General features: G+C 40.8%; 1 protein-coding gene across 12 annotated transcripts in view; it reads right to left on the reverse strand.

Annotated features, from left to right (window-relative positions):
* ICA1 (islet cell autoantigen 1) overlaps positions 1–15,444 on the reverse strand; it is a 72,048-nt gene extending 56,604 nt beyond the window's left edge. For 4 of the 12 annotated variants that reach the window (XM_046938325.1, XM_046938327.1, XM_046938326.1 and 1 more), the window contains exons 1-2: positions 14,966–15,444; positions 906–1,077 (exon numbers count right to left, since the gene is read on the reverse strand). In XM_046938325.1, the coding sequence (XP_046794281.1) occupies positions 906–1,077; positions 14,966–15,429 (636 nt within the window). In that variant the 5' untranslated portion in view covers positions 15,430–15,444. Of the gene's footprint in view, positions 1–905; positions 1,078–4,017; positions 4,056–5,574; positions 5,621–14,965 lie in introns of all 12 variants that reach the window. The other 8 variants (XM_040696541.2, XM_040696540.2, XM_015281899.4 and 5 more) reach the window with 4 other exon arrangements.
* Between the last annotated feature and the right edge of the window lie 1,506 nt (positions 15,445–16,950).

Genomic DNA, 16,950 nt, shown 5'->3' on the forward strand with positions numbered 1-16,950 from the left:
ACTGCTGGCGCAGTAACTGTCATCCCTTGGCACCTGCTTAACCTCCTGTATGTAAAGTAGGACTTTGTCTTTTATAAGCGGACAGCATGACTCACAGCTGAAAAGTTGTTTAAGTTAGAACATTTTTACTTTTTTTTTTTAATCTTCTAAACAAATAAACCTATTTATAATCCCACATGAGGTAACAAAGCATCCTGTGTGATAAATCTGCAACACAATATGCACAGTAAGAACTCAGGTGCATATACTTAAAAAAATACTGTTTCAGTCCCTCTAGCTTGTTTCACAATACTTCAACAACACTTCAAACCTATCGTGAAGGCCACATACGTGCCTAGAATCCTCTACGCTGGACATTAACTTGGTTATTACGCTTTTTTGATGTTGACAAAGCTGTTTAAGCTCTTCAGTTTGTAGAACTTTAGCTCTTTTCCAGTGTGGCTGAGGGTACTGACAGTTGGACTGTATTTGTCACACAGTAGGAATCCTTCTCCCAGTTACTCTTTAAAGACTCAGAGCTGCCTTTTCTCATGCTCAAAGACAGTAATCTGTATAAAAGCCTCGGAGAGCAGACTGCACTATGCAACAATTCCTCATAATAAACAAAGGATGATCTCCTGTTCCTCTTGCCAACAAAGAAGAAAAAGCCTGCCACCAAAACCTGAAAACAGGTATGAAATTTGTCAGGTTTCAAATAAACTTTTGTCTCACAAAAATGCCACTATATTCCTCATGTCTCCCTAAGTACTTTTGTCCAAAATCGGAAAGGATACTATACAAAAATAACAATAATAATGCATATACAGTATAATATGGTATGTACAGGTACATATCTTAGAGGCTTGATGGAAATGAAAACATCTTAGAAGTTATGAGAGGATAGTTATTACACAGACATTACAAACCTCTAGTTTTGCATCCAGGTCTGCATCTGAAGCCACAACATGTTCATCTTCTTTTTTTCCTGTGACCTTTATAAGGGTTTGCTTTGTTTTCCAGTATTTCTGTTGCATTTTATTAACCACAGATTTTTCTTGGCTTTGAGCATATTGATCATAAAATTCCCTTGGATAATTGCTAAAATATTAAGAAACAAAATAACAGAACTTCAATATGATGCTTAAAAAGTAAGTCTAACAAATGATATTACTAAATTTCCATCCAAAATATGCCATGTATATGCAGGCATGTGTATTCTAATATGCATCTCCTCATTATGCATTAATAACAAAGTTATTAAAGCACTACAAGTTCCGCCAATGTTTCCTATCCTCCTTTGGAAAATAATACATTGCATTTAATCTGAAAGTCTTGGGCGTGTAATATTGCCAAATAACCAACTGCTAAGAAATCTTTGCAATGCATTATGGCATAATTTATAGTCCCTGGAATTAAAACTTCATTTTTAAACAACTAACAGGAAAGTTTAAAAGAGCACTAATAGAACTGCTTAAGTAGACAGCAATTTTCATGCGATTTCAGCTGTGTCAGGATTTCACAAAGATCATTTAAAGAATATCACTTAAAGAATGAAATTACACTCTTTACTGTCATTTTTAAAAATTGAATAAATAAAAAAAAGAATATTTGTGTCTCTTGAGTAGGCTATGTGCAAAATAGCTCACTTTTTTCATTGTGCACAGAGTAAGTGACATAAGGTGCATAACTGATAATTTCTTTTTCCCCCTCAAGGGGGGGAAATTTCTACTGGCTGATAATTCTGCATTACATTCCTCTAGCAAACCCAATAGAAAAGTATAATATAAACACAAACTGCATATTCCACAATATATTTAAACCATATAAAGTATAGAAAATACAGTCTCTCAATGAAATCTTGATCTCTTTCAGTTACAGTTATTCCACTATTAATTTCTGCAGAAGTATGTGTCCTTTCCCTTATTGTATAAATTAAGATCTGCAAAATCACTGCAGCTTATGAGAAATAATTGGTTTTTAAAATCTAATGTATTAAACACACTAGGAAAATTAAAGTATTTGGTGCACATATTCCTAAAAAGGGTGGCAGCGCTACCCTACACAGTTATTAATGACATAGTTTGACCTGAAAAGGAACTTTGTTTGACACGGATATGCTATTTGCTTCAATTATTTCTAATCAGTGAATTAAGAGGCAGTCAATCACCAAATGGATGATAGGAAATTTAGCTGGAAATGAGCAAAGAAATAATTCAAAATCCATACATATACTGCACATCTTAGCCTCCACCTCAAGCTTTCACAGAAAGAGAAAGGTCTTCACTCATTTAAATCTGTCCAAGCACCAGCCCAAAGAGCTTTGTTTATGAATTTCACTAAGCTTAGAATAAAAGACTTTTGGTGCTACGGGACAAAATAAACAATGCATGCCAAACACGACATTTCATATTTAGTTTTGCACAATCAAATCATTACACATACTCTGGCAACTTCAGCCTATCAAATTAGGCCAAACCTATACTGACCTGACAGATGTAGCACCTCTAAAAGACAAACTTTACAATATCTAATCAACGACAAGGATATTTAGATCCCTGCCAAATCCCCCTGAATTATGAGAAAGCAGAATGCAATAGTTTAACTAATAAGAACAGTGTTATATTACCTTAAAGAAGAAAATAAATAAAGAAGTAAAATTGAACCAATTATGTAGCAGTATTAAGGCTGTAGCTATGTGCCAGTTGTGCGTTTTAGCCTGTGCTACAGCTGTGTAAATAACTGGTATCTCAGTTCAGTGGTCAAATGAAGAAAACACCATAATTCATTTCATGTCAGCCAGCCTTAATAGCTGCCTTGTTTGAGATCACTAGAAATTCTGATGACATGGTTGGAAGAATAAAAATGAGCTATTAATGCAAGGTCACAAAAAAAAAAGTTCTGGGATTAATAGAAATTCCTGAATTAGACAGATAAAGAAATTGGAGGGAGATGAAGAATACAATCATTTACCTCAGACAAATTCAACTACTAATATTTGGAGAAATATCTGGCTGCTGCTTATTCTTAATGTGATTATACAAGGGTTGCTCATAAATTAATGCCTCCCATTTCAATATGTTGTCTCATGTCTTCAGAGGCTGATGCTGGTGGTATGGCAGTAGAGGTTGAACCTGCCCAGCAATATCCCACTACATGTTGTTGCCATGAGACAGATGGCAGCAGAAGGGCAGTCCGACAAAATGGCATCTGATATGGAAGTACATATAAAGCAAAGGTGTGGAATAGAATTCCTCCATGTGGAAAAAGTGGCACCCAATAACATTCATGGAGCCTATGCTGAATGTTCGTGGAGACCATATAGTGCCTGTTACCACAGTGAAAGCTGGATTGTAGGAGCAACATTTTCCTATCAGTAACGCCATCATAGCAGCAGCAAAACCTCTGCTGGGGCAGATTTTTAAGAGCATGGCATGCAGGTGCTTGTTCATGACTGGGAAAATGCATAGCTATTGGTGGTGACTGTGTTGAAATATAGTGTTTTATAACTGAGAATTTGCTCTATCAAATAGCATTATTATGTTCTTTGTATCCGTTATTACCATGGAAATAAACAGCAAGCATTACTTCCAGAGTGATCTACGTAAAGCTTTCATTATCTAATGAAATATTTTGTGGCTAATTTTTACTGATAGGCTTTTGTCAATACCTTTTAAAATGGATTTCATGTCAAACTATCATGGATATATTTAGGTTTCACTAAACAATAAAAAAACATAGCTAAAAGAATGATCTAGTTTTATCTGGTTGTTGATGATAACAGTAGATATGTCTCTTGAAATAAGATGGCTTATACACTTCCTACCATTAGGTAAGAAATTTCTAACACGTGCAATTTTTAGCCATGTAGTCAATTCACCTGTTTTTCCATTCTTCAGTAAGTTGGCAGTTTTTCACTTTATATTTTTATTCTTTTTCAATAAAATATCTGTCACTGCATGACAGACGCAGGCAGTGACAAATCAACGTGCCAAATACCATTAACTCTCTAAAATAACAAAAACTGATCGAGATACTTACTACTTATGACCATCCATTTTTCTTATTTTCTTCAGACACTATATAAAATAAGAAATTATCAGTTAATACAAATATCTTTAAAATATAATTCTCGTGTTAAACAATAGGAACATTGCTTTTTCACATAAAAAAATTACCATGTTGTAGCATCTTGCATATCATATTGTGACAGAAGATTTTTCCATCTGCAAACCAAATGCTTTCCTTGTGTAACACACAATTCTCACCTATACGTATGGCACACACATTTAAGTGGTGTTGCTGATTTTTATATTTTAGCAACTCTTCCAGACAAACAAGTTTACCTGGCATAAATTTGGCAATTTTTTCTCTCAGCAAGCCCAAAGTCAACAGGCATAATCCTCAGTAGAGCTTTTTTTCCCTAGAATTTTAGTCACAATACAGTTCAGCTACTTGTTTCACCAATGCCTCATTGATCTACTTTTGAGAAAAACTAGCTTTGTCATGTCTTGAGCCATGGATGTGAAATCTCACCACCAGAGGTTTTTTCTCAGAAGGGCACTACAATTCCTGTGGACAGAATACAGTTTGCATGTGTTTGGATTTAAAATCTTAAAAGTTAGTTTCTCCAGTTTGGATACTCAGTGAGCTGCCCAGATGGCATGCACATCATCAGCAATGGAGCACACTCCTTCTAGGCCAAATTTACAAATCAAGCCAGACACTTCTAATAAAAAAAAAAAAAAGAAAAAAAACAACAAAAACACAATAGAAAACAGCACCTGGCATCTCCTCTGTTGCTTTCAGAGAGGACACTCTGGCACTAATCTGGGAGAGAATGAACAGGGACTACAATGGGGAGTCATGATTGGCAATATAGCTAACAAGGTGCTGCCTGAAGACAGTATGGCAGGCGCTGAAGTGGAAATGGGACTGGCACAGACTGCAGGGATTCGGACATGGCTACGCAAATCTGAGCACTTCCTGCAACTGTGAAGCACATGTACTCCCATTTGCAGCCAAATAGAGCCAAATCTCAGATTTTGGATTCTAGCCTCTTTGCTCTCTGTACCTGTGAAACTTCCTGGCGAAGTTCCACGAGATGCTGAAAGATTATATCAGAGCAGGATATTTTCCTGAAATTGAATTCTCATGAAGTGCTCATAAGTGCTGCAGGAGAGATGGTGAGAAAATTCATAGCCCTGTCTTCCAAGCAGAGTGAAATGATAAGGCCAATCACCAAATAACAGAGAGGAAGAAAGAAGTGCTTTGGATTACTGTTTGCTTTACAGCACTGTCGTGTCAAACAACATGCAGAATGGACAGCAACTGGCATGGCTTTGCATAGGCAATGTTAATTCCAGTTTTCTAATACCTGTCTCAACTTTACTGTTTAAATACAGGTCCTCCTTAAGTCAACATGTGCAAGAGATAGGAACACAGGATTTGGCTTGATTAAACACCCATGACTCAGTTACTGAGCAGCACGCTTGGTTTAACAGGAAGCAAAGAACCGCCTATCACGGTAAAATGATATGCACATGATGTGGAACAAAGTGTAGCTATCAACAAGGGGAACAGGTCTAAGGCACTGACCTTAAATACTGTACACGCTCACCTTACTCTCCTAGAAACCAGCAACCTTAAAAAAAAGAAGAGATAAGGTGACATTGAATTCTCATTTTGCAAGCACAGCTCACATTCTTTTTTCCTAAAATATCTGACCTTAAATTTGACTCTGAGGTCTTTCCAGTTGCATTCCAAGTCCTACATCTCACCCCTATGCCCTTTGTGCAGTATTTTTTGTAGTCTCGAGTGCTTGAGGACTGTGTCAATAGTATGGAAATGAAGGCACGTGCTTCTGGACCCACTGTGTGACACGAAGGCATGTGAGAAGTCTGAAGCTACATGGCCTGCTGAGACAGTTCGGTATGGCCACATAGGATTGAGTCTTACCTACACTGGCTGCTAGAAATGGCTCCTGGCATGCAGTATCACTCAAATCACACTGAGAGAGAAAGGTCCCAGAGAGCTCTAGGTGATATAGGCATAAAGCCTGCCAGGGAGATTGCAGCAGTTAAACAGCAGGAACCAAAAGCTCAAGCTCAGTCCCTGAGTCCCTTCTATTTCCAATGCAGAATCAGCTTTTGATATGAATGAGAATTCAGGTTCTATTGACAGCTCAGTGAGTGATGGCACTGAGTGAAAAGAACTGTGGTTGCTCGAAAGAATCGTGACTTTTGACCAAGCTTGTGGTTTATCACCAATAATTTCCTTGATACCATTCATTCCAGATGTTGTTCGAGGAATTTTCATAAAGAAAACAGTTATGTTTCAGCTGAGTTTCACTTCTCACTGGCTGGAAAACCAGAATGTTTGCTACAATTGTGCAATTCTTTTAGCTGTTAATTTAGACCACAAAACTGCACTCAGATTGGGTCCCATGATCTCCACTTACACAGAACTTGTTACAAGTTAGATATACTTGAGAGATATTTGCAGTACTGTATACTAATTTCATTTAATGTTTCAGCATCACAGTTTAGCTTATTGAGATGGGAACAGTACTTATTAATACAGACATTAAAATAAAAAAACAAAAAGGAAAACATAGGAATATTTACTTGTGCTGGATGCGGCTGGATGCAGTACTACAGGAATTCTTGTGTTTGTATCTGAGTGCAACTGCAAATGTACCTTCCCTGAAAACTGCAGTCAAAATTAACCTACACTATCATGCACTTTCAAATATAAAACTGAACTTAATTTGCCACAGGGAAGTTAACATGAGACACTCTAAGACTAAAAAGTGTTTCAGAAAATAACATTATGCTGATCCAGAAAAAAAAAATAGCATCCACCACCTCATTGGAAAACATTTCATTCAGAAAGTTTCCAGTACCTTTAATGATAAAGAGTGGTGCAACATCCATTATCTCTGTGAAAGACATCTAACAAAGGATAGGGACACTCTGAATAATACAGAAAAAAAAAAAAAAACAGAACAAGCATAGGTGCTATGTATCTGAGGTCTTCTGAGTATGTCCATACTCTGCTCATTCTAGAAGTGCTTCCCAGTGTTTTGAGACAGACAGATGCTACCTCAGCTTCAGCTTTAAACCTAAGATGGCCCAATCCACAAGGAGTTTACCTGGAAGATCACAGTGATCACTGGATCACAGTGCTAGAACACCCATCTCTGTATGGAACCGGGGCCCTATTAGCCCTGCTGATACCCTAAAGTTTCTCACTGGCCCTGAAAAGCCCCAGGAGTCCTCAACACTATATTTTGCAATCCCCTGCGTGTAGATTGGCACCAGAGAGGCCTGCATCCTGGCAGCTTGGGCCTGGCACAGTCACTGGCCTGGACACTGAAATAGCACCAAGCTGTTTCTAAGCTCAGCCTGGCTTCAAAAGCAGCACAGCCGCGTTCACACCGTACACTGCCAGAGCTAACAAGGTGTGCTGGAACCAAGGTTGCCCTGCATGCAGCCAGCCATGGCATCTCTGCATCTGTGGTGGTTTGTCTGGGTTGTAGGCTATTTACCCACAAAGTATGTCCACAAGTAGCCAAAATGGCTGGAATGCACTAAGAACTTCATAATATTGCTGGCCTACTGCATCACACTGCTTTCCTACCATGATATTTTAGTAGCCATGTTGCTGGAAGGAATTATCTTCACTTGCAAATGGCACTTCTGCACCCTCCCAAACCATTTCAATAGATCACCAACACTCCCCTCTGCAAACAGGAAAATGCTAGCTCAGTGTTTCTAATTATTAAGTCTTTAGCATTCCCTAAGCTTCCCTTCCATCTTATTCTCTGTCTGACTGCCTTGCTTCTCTTTTTCAGTTTTATTATATTACAGTTTGCTGCAGCATGGGTTGTCTGGTTTCCCAAGGGCTGAACAATATTACCTATTATATTAACATCACTCAGAAACATTGAACATTCACTGGAAAAGAAAAATTAAGAAGCGTCGTGGCAAGGTGAAATTCAGATCTGAATGCTCTCTCAGTTACGTGGAACTTTAAAAATAAATAAGTCTTTTCCCCTCATTCAAACATCTGTTCTTGGCTGAGCATTGCTTACGTAGCTCTTACACTAATCCTCAGTCAACAGATCCTATAGGAGAAAGCAGGAAGCAAAAAGACACCGCAAACAGGAATCTTTCAACCGTGAAGACTGGATCTAAAACAGTGGGGATTCACACAACTTCTTAGAACTAAGAGATGAGCTCAGATCCTTGCACAGCTGTTACAAGTGCTGATCTAAAGATGAAATTTAGCGTCCAAAAATGACCTAACACAGATACATAGGATGGCAGGTAATTGAACAGTATATCCTTAGATGCATCTAGAAGCAAAAGAATGAAATAACAGAATGAGAGGCAGAGCAGAATTCAGCAAGCCTGACGAGAAGTAATGTGTCCATGAGAAAGGACAGATGGGTTTGCACTTTTACTGATAGTCAGCACTATGCTCTCAGTTTACTGTCCTCTCAATGCAGCTGAAGCGTTCTGAAGGTTTTCTACTTCCATCAAACTCTCTGCACTTTAAAGTCTTCATGCCTTACAACTACAAACATGGAAGAAACACGCATTGCAGTTGATTCACTTAAACGTTTCTATTAAAACAGTAATTTTCCAATAAACTTTTAATGCTGTAATTAGTACAGTGGAACAAGACAACAAAAACAAGGATTTTTGAGAGTTCTACATGCAAAAGAGTGTTAGTTTCATTTATGTAAAATAACCTGATGGGAAGAAATCCGTGATGTGCATAGGTGAGGGAAGCAATACCATCTGTGCCTCTTCAACAGCCATTGGCTGACAACCTGTCTCCTCTACCCTGCTCCCTGAGAGCTGTGATCAAACTGAATCAAGGAAATGGGTCTCCAAAGCAAGAAGCACTCTCACTGCAAGCAGCAGCTTAGGCAGGCCACAGTTCTGTCTTCTACGGCCTGTTTACAAACATGTAGACCCAATGAGTCAGGAGCTTCGAACCATGTATCACTTTGCCTTTTGCAAGCAAAATCAAACAGAGCAGCCTATGGCTCTAAATTATCCACATTGTCAACACATGAAAATAGCAAAAACTGGGGTCAGGGTCTATATAGGCATTCAGTATCAAGATTATACATAGCTAGACTTACAAGTATAATGCTTAATCTGACTACATGAATAGCTGCCACTGTTACTCAGATAAAATGAGTTAATGTTGATACAACAAATGACAAGATTTAATTTTTCCTCTAAAGCTCTTAACACACACCACTGATGTTCTAATCCTGCTGAATCATCCACGCTTAGCTTTAAATCCGCACTTTCATTCTGTTAGTCTACTCACTGATGCATTCATTTATTACTTCAGAAAGTTTGCAGAACTGCTGTGCAAGTGTGGCATTAGAGCTCCTTCCATCCACTACAACTTTTTGCCTATTCTTTTGCCTTCAGACATGTATTATCTATTATTCCCAACTTCTCAGAAGAAACTGCAGTCTTACGAGGGAAAAGATGTATGAATGAAATTACTCTTTCAACCCACTTCAGGGGCTGACATCTAAAAAGGTACTTAATGCATTTGTAACAGAAGCACCAGGAAAGCAGCATGCTTTACACAGAGGACTGCTGATGTTTTCCAGCACTTGGTGGGTACTGAGAGTGAAAGAAATTTGTGCTGTTTAACCCCCTTCACGTAATTGTGGTACAGTATAACTCTAAACTTCTGCATAGGCTGCTAACACAATCTCTAAGGAGCAACTGGGAGCACCTAAACCAGAACCCCACTGCTCCCTGAGCAAACAGAAATGACAGTTTCTGCATCTGGCACAGAAACTACATGGCTAATTCATACATAAAAAACAGTCCTCTACTTCGCTTCTCTTAGAACTGGGATCTCATGATGGTCAGTCAAACTACCAGGGAAACAGATTCACCAGCATATTGATTAACACTGTGCATGGGACACGGCACGTGATGTAAGTGCACTGGAACCAATTTTCTCTTTCACTGCAAACACTTCTGAAACTAACACTTATGGATATGATTTACTCCATTTCCTCTTTCTGTCTTACAAAAGACTGACAAAAACTTAACATTTCATTTATGTGTGTCTTGATCCTTTAAGGTCTCAAGACAAGAAATACTACCAACACAACTAGACACGCAAAGCAAACCAACCAGCCAACAACAATGAACTCAAAATAGAAATTGGAGCCCGTTTTACTGTTAGTTTGAGCCTACATAGCAGTCTTTGCTGTCTTTTTCAGGCTGATCAATTTCAGGGAGAACAAACCACAATAATAAAAGTAGGCATCATAAATGACCATGATTCTGTGACTAAGGACTTGAACCATCAGAAGTCATGCACAAGGTATGAAGAAATCTGGAGATCTAGGTCTTCGTTTTGTAGCAATACCTGGGGACCTATTTGCAAACAACAGACCCAGCAAAATTAGCAGAACCAGTGACATTAAGTATGTAATAACCCACCTTTCACTATGTTTTAAGCTGTTAACATTTTCTATGCAAGGCAGATGACCAATAGGTACTTCATTGAGTACTCTAAGAGTTACTTTATTCTAAAAACAATTATTATGCTTCTAATGTGGAATAATTATTGCAGAATGCACAATTAAAACAGGAAATTGCTCTGCTTACTTTCCTGATGCAGTCAAAATTGAGGATGACAGCCAGTGCCTCATTTCTTTTATAAACATTTAAAGTTTTTTATTGTTCTATTCCCAATACGTATAATTTAATAGAAGACAGTTGTGGATAAATACACTAAATTTGCACATTAGACGTTTACCATGCACTTATACCCAGAACTTGAGTATAAATATACCTGAGCTGCACTGCTTTCCAGCATTAGTTGCTAGAGATAAGTTACAGCCGACATGAAGATGCGAAGATGTGGCAATATCACTGAGTTTTTCAGACCTACTTTTAGTCCCATGCGAGTGCAAGGACCAGATCAATTGTTATCACTCCTCTTAATTTTATTTTATTATTTTTTGACTGTATATTGGTACTATGTGCCTGCCAAACTATACCAAAGAATATTAAGTCATAAATTTACAGGCATAGGTAATCTCCATCTTCTCTGAGTGCAACATATACTGGAATGAAACACAGAGCTGTTTCTTTGTTTTTTAACAGCTGAAAGAGAAATTCTTAAAAATAGTGTTTTATCTCAAGAACATAAGAATGGTAACGTGTAGTCACAACATGGTACGTGTAGCCTCAGAGCAAAATATTTGAAATAAGTGCTGGTAGACTCACAGTTGGCTGATCAGCAAGTAAACAACAGTCCTTTCTAGATAAACTGCACACAGAACTTTCACTATTTATATACAGAAAGACACAGATATTTAGACACATGTAAAACTCATTTTAAACAGCTTCTGATTACACTGATTTTTCAGAAGCTGTTTGTCAGATAATACAAGAACGGCACATAGTATCAGCTTGTCCTCCGGCAACAGCTTGCACTTGACTACTAGTTTTCCATTTATATTTGTGAGAACACTGAGTAAAGAATGTCCTTAGGAAAGAACCGGGTAAGTACTGTAAATAAGTACTGTATGTGTCTCATGGAAGAAGTGAGTGGTGGGTCTAACATCACTCTGCAAATGAGCAAAGCTGGGGATATATGCAGTCCAGTATTTAATCTCACTCTAAATGCAGATTCACTTCATTTCTCTGAAATTATTATGAAATTGTTTTGTAACACGCATTTGTTCTTCCAGCTTCAAAATGATATTTTTAAATTTAGTAGCCAAATACTATTAAAGAAAGTGCCATATGTAACACCTGCTGTGCATAGTTTATAAAAGACAATATGAAGATGGTTTCTCTGACATGTTCTACTCATAACCACTCTATAGTGTTAATGTTAGGAACCCTTCCCTTTGTAGAACAGATGGAAAAAGCAGAGGATGTACGAAAACTCATGAAACCTTTTCCACACCTATGCTGTCATAAATATGGTTCTAAAGTTCAAACCTACACCTCTCTCATTTAGATGCCCTATTTGCTGACACTGTCAACACTCAAGAGTCTGCCTCTTTCCTTCCTTTTCATCAGTGCAGATGTCAGAAAGCGATGCTATTATATCTGAGGGGGAACAATGCAGGGGTAGGGAATAGGGAAAATAATCTCCTCTATAATTCCTCAGGAGCTCTTTTCACATCAGTGGGTAAGAAATTTGATTAACAAAACAGGTGTAGCATGCACAGCAAAACAAGAAGAGAGTGATCTTCTTTCACTACACTTTGAGTCAAGACCATGATCAATGCAGCCTGCATATCCCTGACAGATGCACAGCCCTCTCAACCTCTGCGTTACTGCTCTCAGAGCCTGGCACACTTGCTGAATGTTTCCCGAGCAGTGGTGATCCCTACAAAGCTACTCACAGGATGGACCTGGGCACTGTTTCAGTGACTGGGAACACACAGTTCCCAAGTTGACGTAAGTGCTTGCATAATCGGTCAAAATGCCCCTCGTTTTGCCATGGCTTACAATAGCCGCAGGAAAAGCTACTGTGAGACTATTGCTAGGAACATTCAAAAGGTCAAATGTCTCCACTGTTCTTGACTACATGCTTCTTTGTTTAACATTCTACACTCTCCGGGCTTTTGTATTTTAATGCTTCTGCATCATGTGGCATAATTGTGTCTTTAGAGTGTTTTTACAGTCAAGCAGCGGTAAAACATCCTGAAGAACCAACTTCAGAGCAATGCTGCTGGAGAAGACTTTGAAAAAAGTATTAAAAAAGAGTATTTGAGGATATTTCTTAACGTTTAGCATTAGCTATTAGCACATTTTTCTGCCAACTCATACCAAAAGCTTTCAACACCAGTTTAAGACTGACAAGAGCTGTTATTATTCTGCTCTTCCAGAACACGTTACTTGGGAAATCATTCGAACAATTTAGCAGCCTTGTAAAGGGTGCAGAATAGAAGAATGGGCAAGACAGGCATGCTTGAGACTACTTAAAGGGGAAAAAAACAGCCCTGTAATAGGGTTCAAATGGAATTTTACTTTGCCATACGTGACTCCCAGCCGTCACTTCCCACAATGATATAATCTTAATGCAAAAAAAAAAAAAAAACCAATAAAAAGTGTAAAGAACCAATTTGCCATATGGATAACTGATTTTCTTGAATGTGCAAAACTTCATTAGCGTGCAGATCTGAATCTCAGTTCTCATGAAGACAATGGAGGAAATCACTTCCATCTAAAAACACTTCTTTCACACTTAAGAAGTAGGCAAATTCCAATTGCAAGCAGCTCACTTTTCACTGTGCTGTCTTTTAAACCTTTCTGGAAATAACTGTTTCACACATGAAGCTTAAACAGTAAGGTAGCTTTAAACTGAGGTTTGACAGCATTTAACTGCCACATCACCTTTAGATAGAACTTGCCACGGGAAAAACACAACTGGTTTTACCAGTTATGGCAGTTCACTACACAAGAGATCCCCGTAGCTTTAAGCCGAATTCCTTCTGCATCAGTATTAGCATAAATCTTAAATCATAAAGTCACTAAGGTTAAACTAGTAGGTTAATAGGGTATTCAAAACGCCAGTGTCTAAATGAGATGTTCCTAGACTTCATGCTAAAGACTAGAAACAAAACTACAGCTCCTCAGCTAGAGCCAGGAAGACAGCACTATCAGGAGGTGCGTCCACTCCCTGGAACTCTGAGTGGAGTTGAAAAAGAGTTGATTATCAGGGAAGTCAGGTGAAAGACCATAACCAAATCCAGCCTACTATTTTCTCTGCCCAGCACTTTGGAAAAGTGACCAAACACAGCTTTCTCCTTTCAGCAACAGCTTTGCTGGACCAGAACAGCTTACTGCCAAGAAGTTTGCTCTGGAACAAGAGCAAGACCAAATTAAACTGGATCCTGTTCTCAACCCAAAACTGAATGGAGGAAGAGAACAGAATAAAACATAGGAAAAACAAACAAACAACAAAAAAAACTGCACAGGTGCTTCCTGGAAATAAATTATTGCCTTGATCTACAGCAAGGCTTATGGATAAAGGAAAATGGCTGGTAACCAAATAGAAGAACAACGCTCACACCAAGCTCCAGAACACCCACGTGGTGTCACTTGGAGCTGGGGACTCCATGGTGCACCTCCGAGATGATCTGTCTCAGCCATAAATCAGAACTGGATGCACTGAGGCAAAGCTGAATGCTCAAGGAGGACCTTACAGGCCCCGAGCCTACAGCACCAGGTGACGGGAGACTTATTTACACTTTGCTGAATGCGTACACAGTGCTGTCAGTTAAGAGCACAGTGCCCTTCATCCTCTCCTCTTACTAAAAACTGATGAACTAATTTTCTTTTTTTCTTCTTTTTATTCTAAACCGATGTATGAGATCAACAACACTCACACACCAGGTAGATGGATGCAGGTCAAACCTGGTTACCGAGATCAAACAAAATACAAGCTCTGAATGAGAAGTATTCTGTTACTATTATTCCAATGTCAGCAGCTGGAGATGCCCAGCGTGCACCTGACCCGCACCAGAGGCACGGCCCTGGGGTCACGGTGGTGGGCAGCCCGAATTTTAACCTGGCAGCCCGGCAGCGAAGCCGGAAACCACGGAGGAGAAGCGGCCGTTTTCCTCCCCATCCTCCCCGCTCCCAGTGGGCACCGAGCCAGGGAGGACGTACGGGAGGAAGGGAGGCAGAAACGGATAAATGCAATAATCATGGCGAGATAACCGCCCGGCAGGAGGGAGGGGGAAGATGCCATTTTGCGCCTCGCCGATTTTAACCCCGGAGGGCACCAGCGCCTCAGGCCCGGCTGCCGCGCCGCCTCCTTCCCCCCCTCGGGCGGGCGGGCAGCGAGGGGAGGCGGCACCCACCCGCGGCCCCGAGGCTGACCGCCACCGGCAGCAGCCGGCGAAACCCGTTTCCCCGGCAGGTCCCAGTGCGGAGCCCGGTGGGGCTCCCTTCTCCGTACTCACCTTGCTCGGGGCCGAGGAGCGGAGGGCAGGGCAGGGCCGGGCCGAGCCGGAGGCACCGCCGCCACCCCTCCAGGTGTTCCAGCGCCGCCGGCGTCACAGCGCCGAACGGAGCCGCCTCTGCCAGCCCCGCAGCGGGGCGGAGCCGCGCCGCCACCCGCCCAGCGGCCGAGGCGGGAGGGCGGCGGCTGCTCGGTCCCGGCGCCTGGGTCCGTCGGCCGGCCGTTTCCTGGCGCTGGGCTCGGCCGGCGCGCGCTTCCTCCTCCGTCCCGGCTGCAGCCTGCGGGATGCCCGGCGGGAAGGCGGAGGGAGGGGCTCACGGGCTGGGGTCCGTCTGGGACTCTTCGCAGCGCCTCGGCCAAAAAGCGAGAGCCTCTCCTCAGCCCCAGCCTGGTGGGGTCGTGGGTACCGCGCGAGGTTCGACGTGGAAATACTGAAAGGTGGTGACTGCAGGAAGCGGTTGTCATCGAGGGAGTGGAGTGGTCTTCCGAGGGAGAGAACAGGTGGCAGCGTTGGGACAGAGAGTGTGGGTTGTGAGATGGGGTCAGAAATGGACCAGTAGGGATTTTGCAGAGAGCTGCTTTGAGTGAACTGGGTTTCAAGCTGAAGTCTGAGCCTGACACGAGGGGAGAAGTTAAGGTGATACTTGAAAATAGTCCGAATAGCTGGGAGGTAAAAGGAGAAACAAGGGAGCATCAAGAATGCTGGGGGGGGGAGGAATATACCTCTGAAATGGGGCATCTTTAGTTGCCTTGATCAGTGAGTTCAGCACAACAGCAGCAGTGGGAACAGGAGTGAAGAGGCACAATGGAGTTGGTAGGGCCTAAGGAAAGGAGTGAGGAGAGGACAGGAGAGTGCTGTAGAAAATGAGAAGGGAAACCAAAAGGAGTGGAAATAAGGACGCTGATGGGAGCAATACCTGCTGAACCTTACAGTGACCTGAAGCTTTCGTGTCAGTGCCTTGGTGTTTCTGTGAGGTGTAGCTGAACCACTATTGAGAGCCATATGTCTAGGTGTAGAAATGCAAAATGTACAGCAACAGAGACTCACTGTCAGATAGTGACGGCTGTATAACCTGAGGGGTTCCAGGCAAGATGTGGGAGGTTGCAAGGTTCCTTCCCTTACTCTGGTCAGAGCATGGACAGCAGATTATACCCAAGTGAGATGTACATAATGCATTGTGCTGGCAAAGTGGAATTGGTTTCTGGCAGGAAGTAGTGGGGTTGTTTTCCAGAACTGCAGAAACCTCAGCGGGATAGCCTTTGTGTTTGTATTAGTAATACTGAGCAAATACTTTCATAGGAAGTGAGTTTCTTCATGGCATTCTCAGTCTTGAAGAAGAAGGTATACTTTTGGCATACTGCCTAGGAAACCTGACTTTGGAGATCTAACTTCTGTTCAGATTTTGTATGGTAGACAGTATTGGCTGTGCTGATCATGCAGAGCTTTTTAGATCAAATACAGGAAAATAAGGCACTTCTTAGAGTGCAGTTTATCTGTCTTTAATTAGGTGAATTTAGTCATTCTTTGGACTGGAACTCCCATGGAAATGAAGAGGCAACAAGCTGAAGTGTATATACTTTCATTACAGGCATTACCCATTTAATCATTAATTCTTGTTATTACAGCTTAGGAGAAAAAAACTATTTGCAGAGTTACCTCTTAGCTCTCTAAAAGGGAAGTGGTGTTAATGAGGGATGAAAAGTCTCTCTGCCATGGGTTTGAATCTGAGATCACTTCAGCAAGATCTGGCATTGTTATTTGGTAGTTTTTGCTCATCAGCAAACACAGACAACTTAGTGTCTTTTAAGGGAGTTTGTGTGTGCAAATCACCCAGGTTGTAGAAGGGTGAAAAAAGTAAATCTCACAGCATGTGAAGTAAGTAACTGTTGTTACTTACCAAGATTCAAAAGGAGATTTTATTTGGTAAATTTAAATGTTATATTTTTGTTAGGTGCACCAGAGTGAGGAAGGAAGGCAAGTGGTCC

This window comes from Gallus gallus, chromosome 2, assembly GCF_016699485.2.
Source record: "Gallus gallus isolate bGalGal1 chromosome 2, bGalGal1.mat.broiler.GRCg7b, whole genome shotgun sequence".
Lineage (NCBI taxonomy): Eukaryota > Metazoa > Chordata > Aves > Galliformes > Phasianidae > Gallus > Gallus gallus.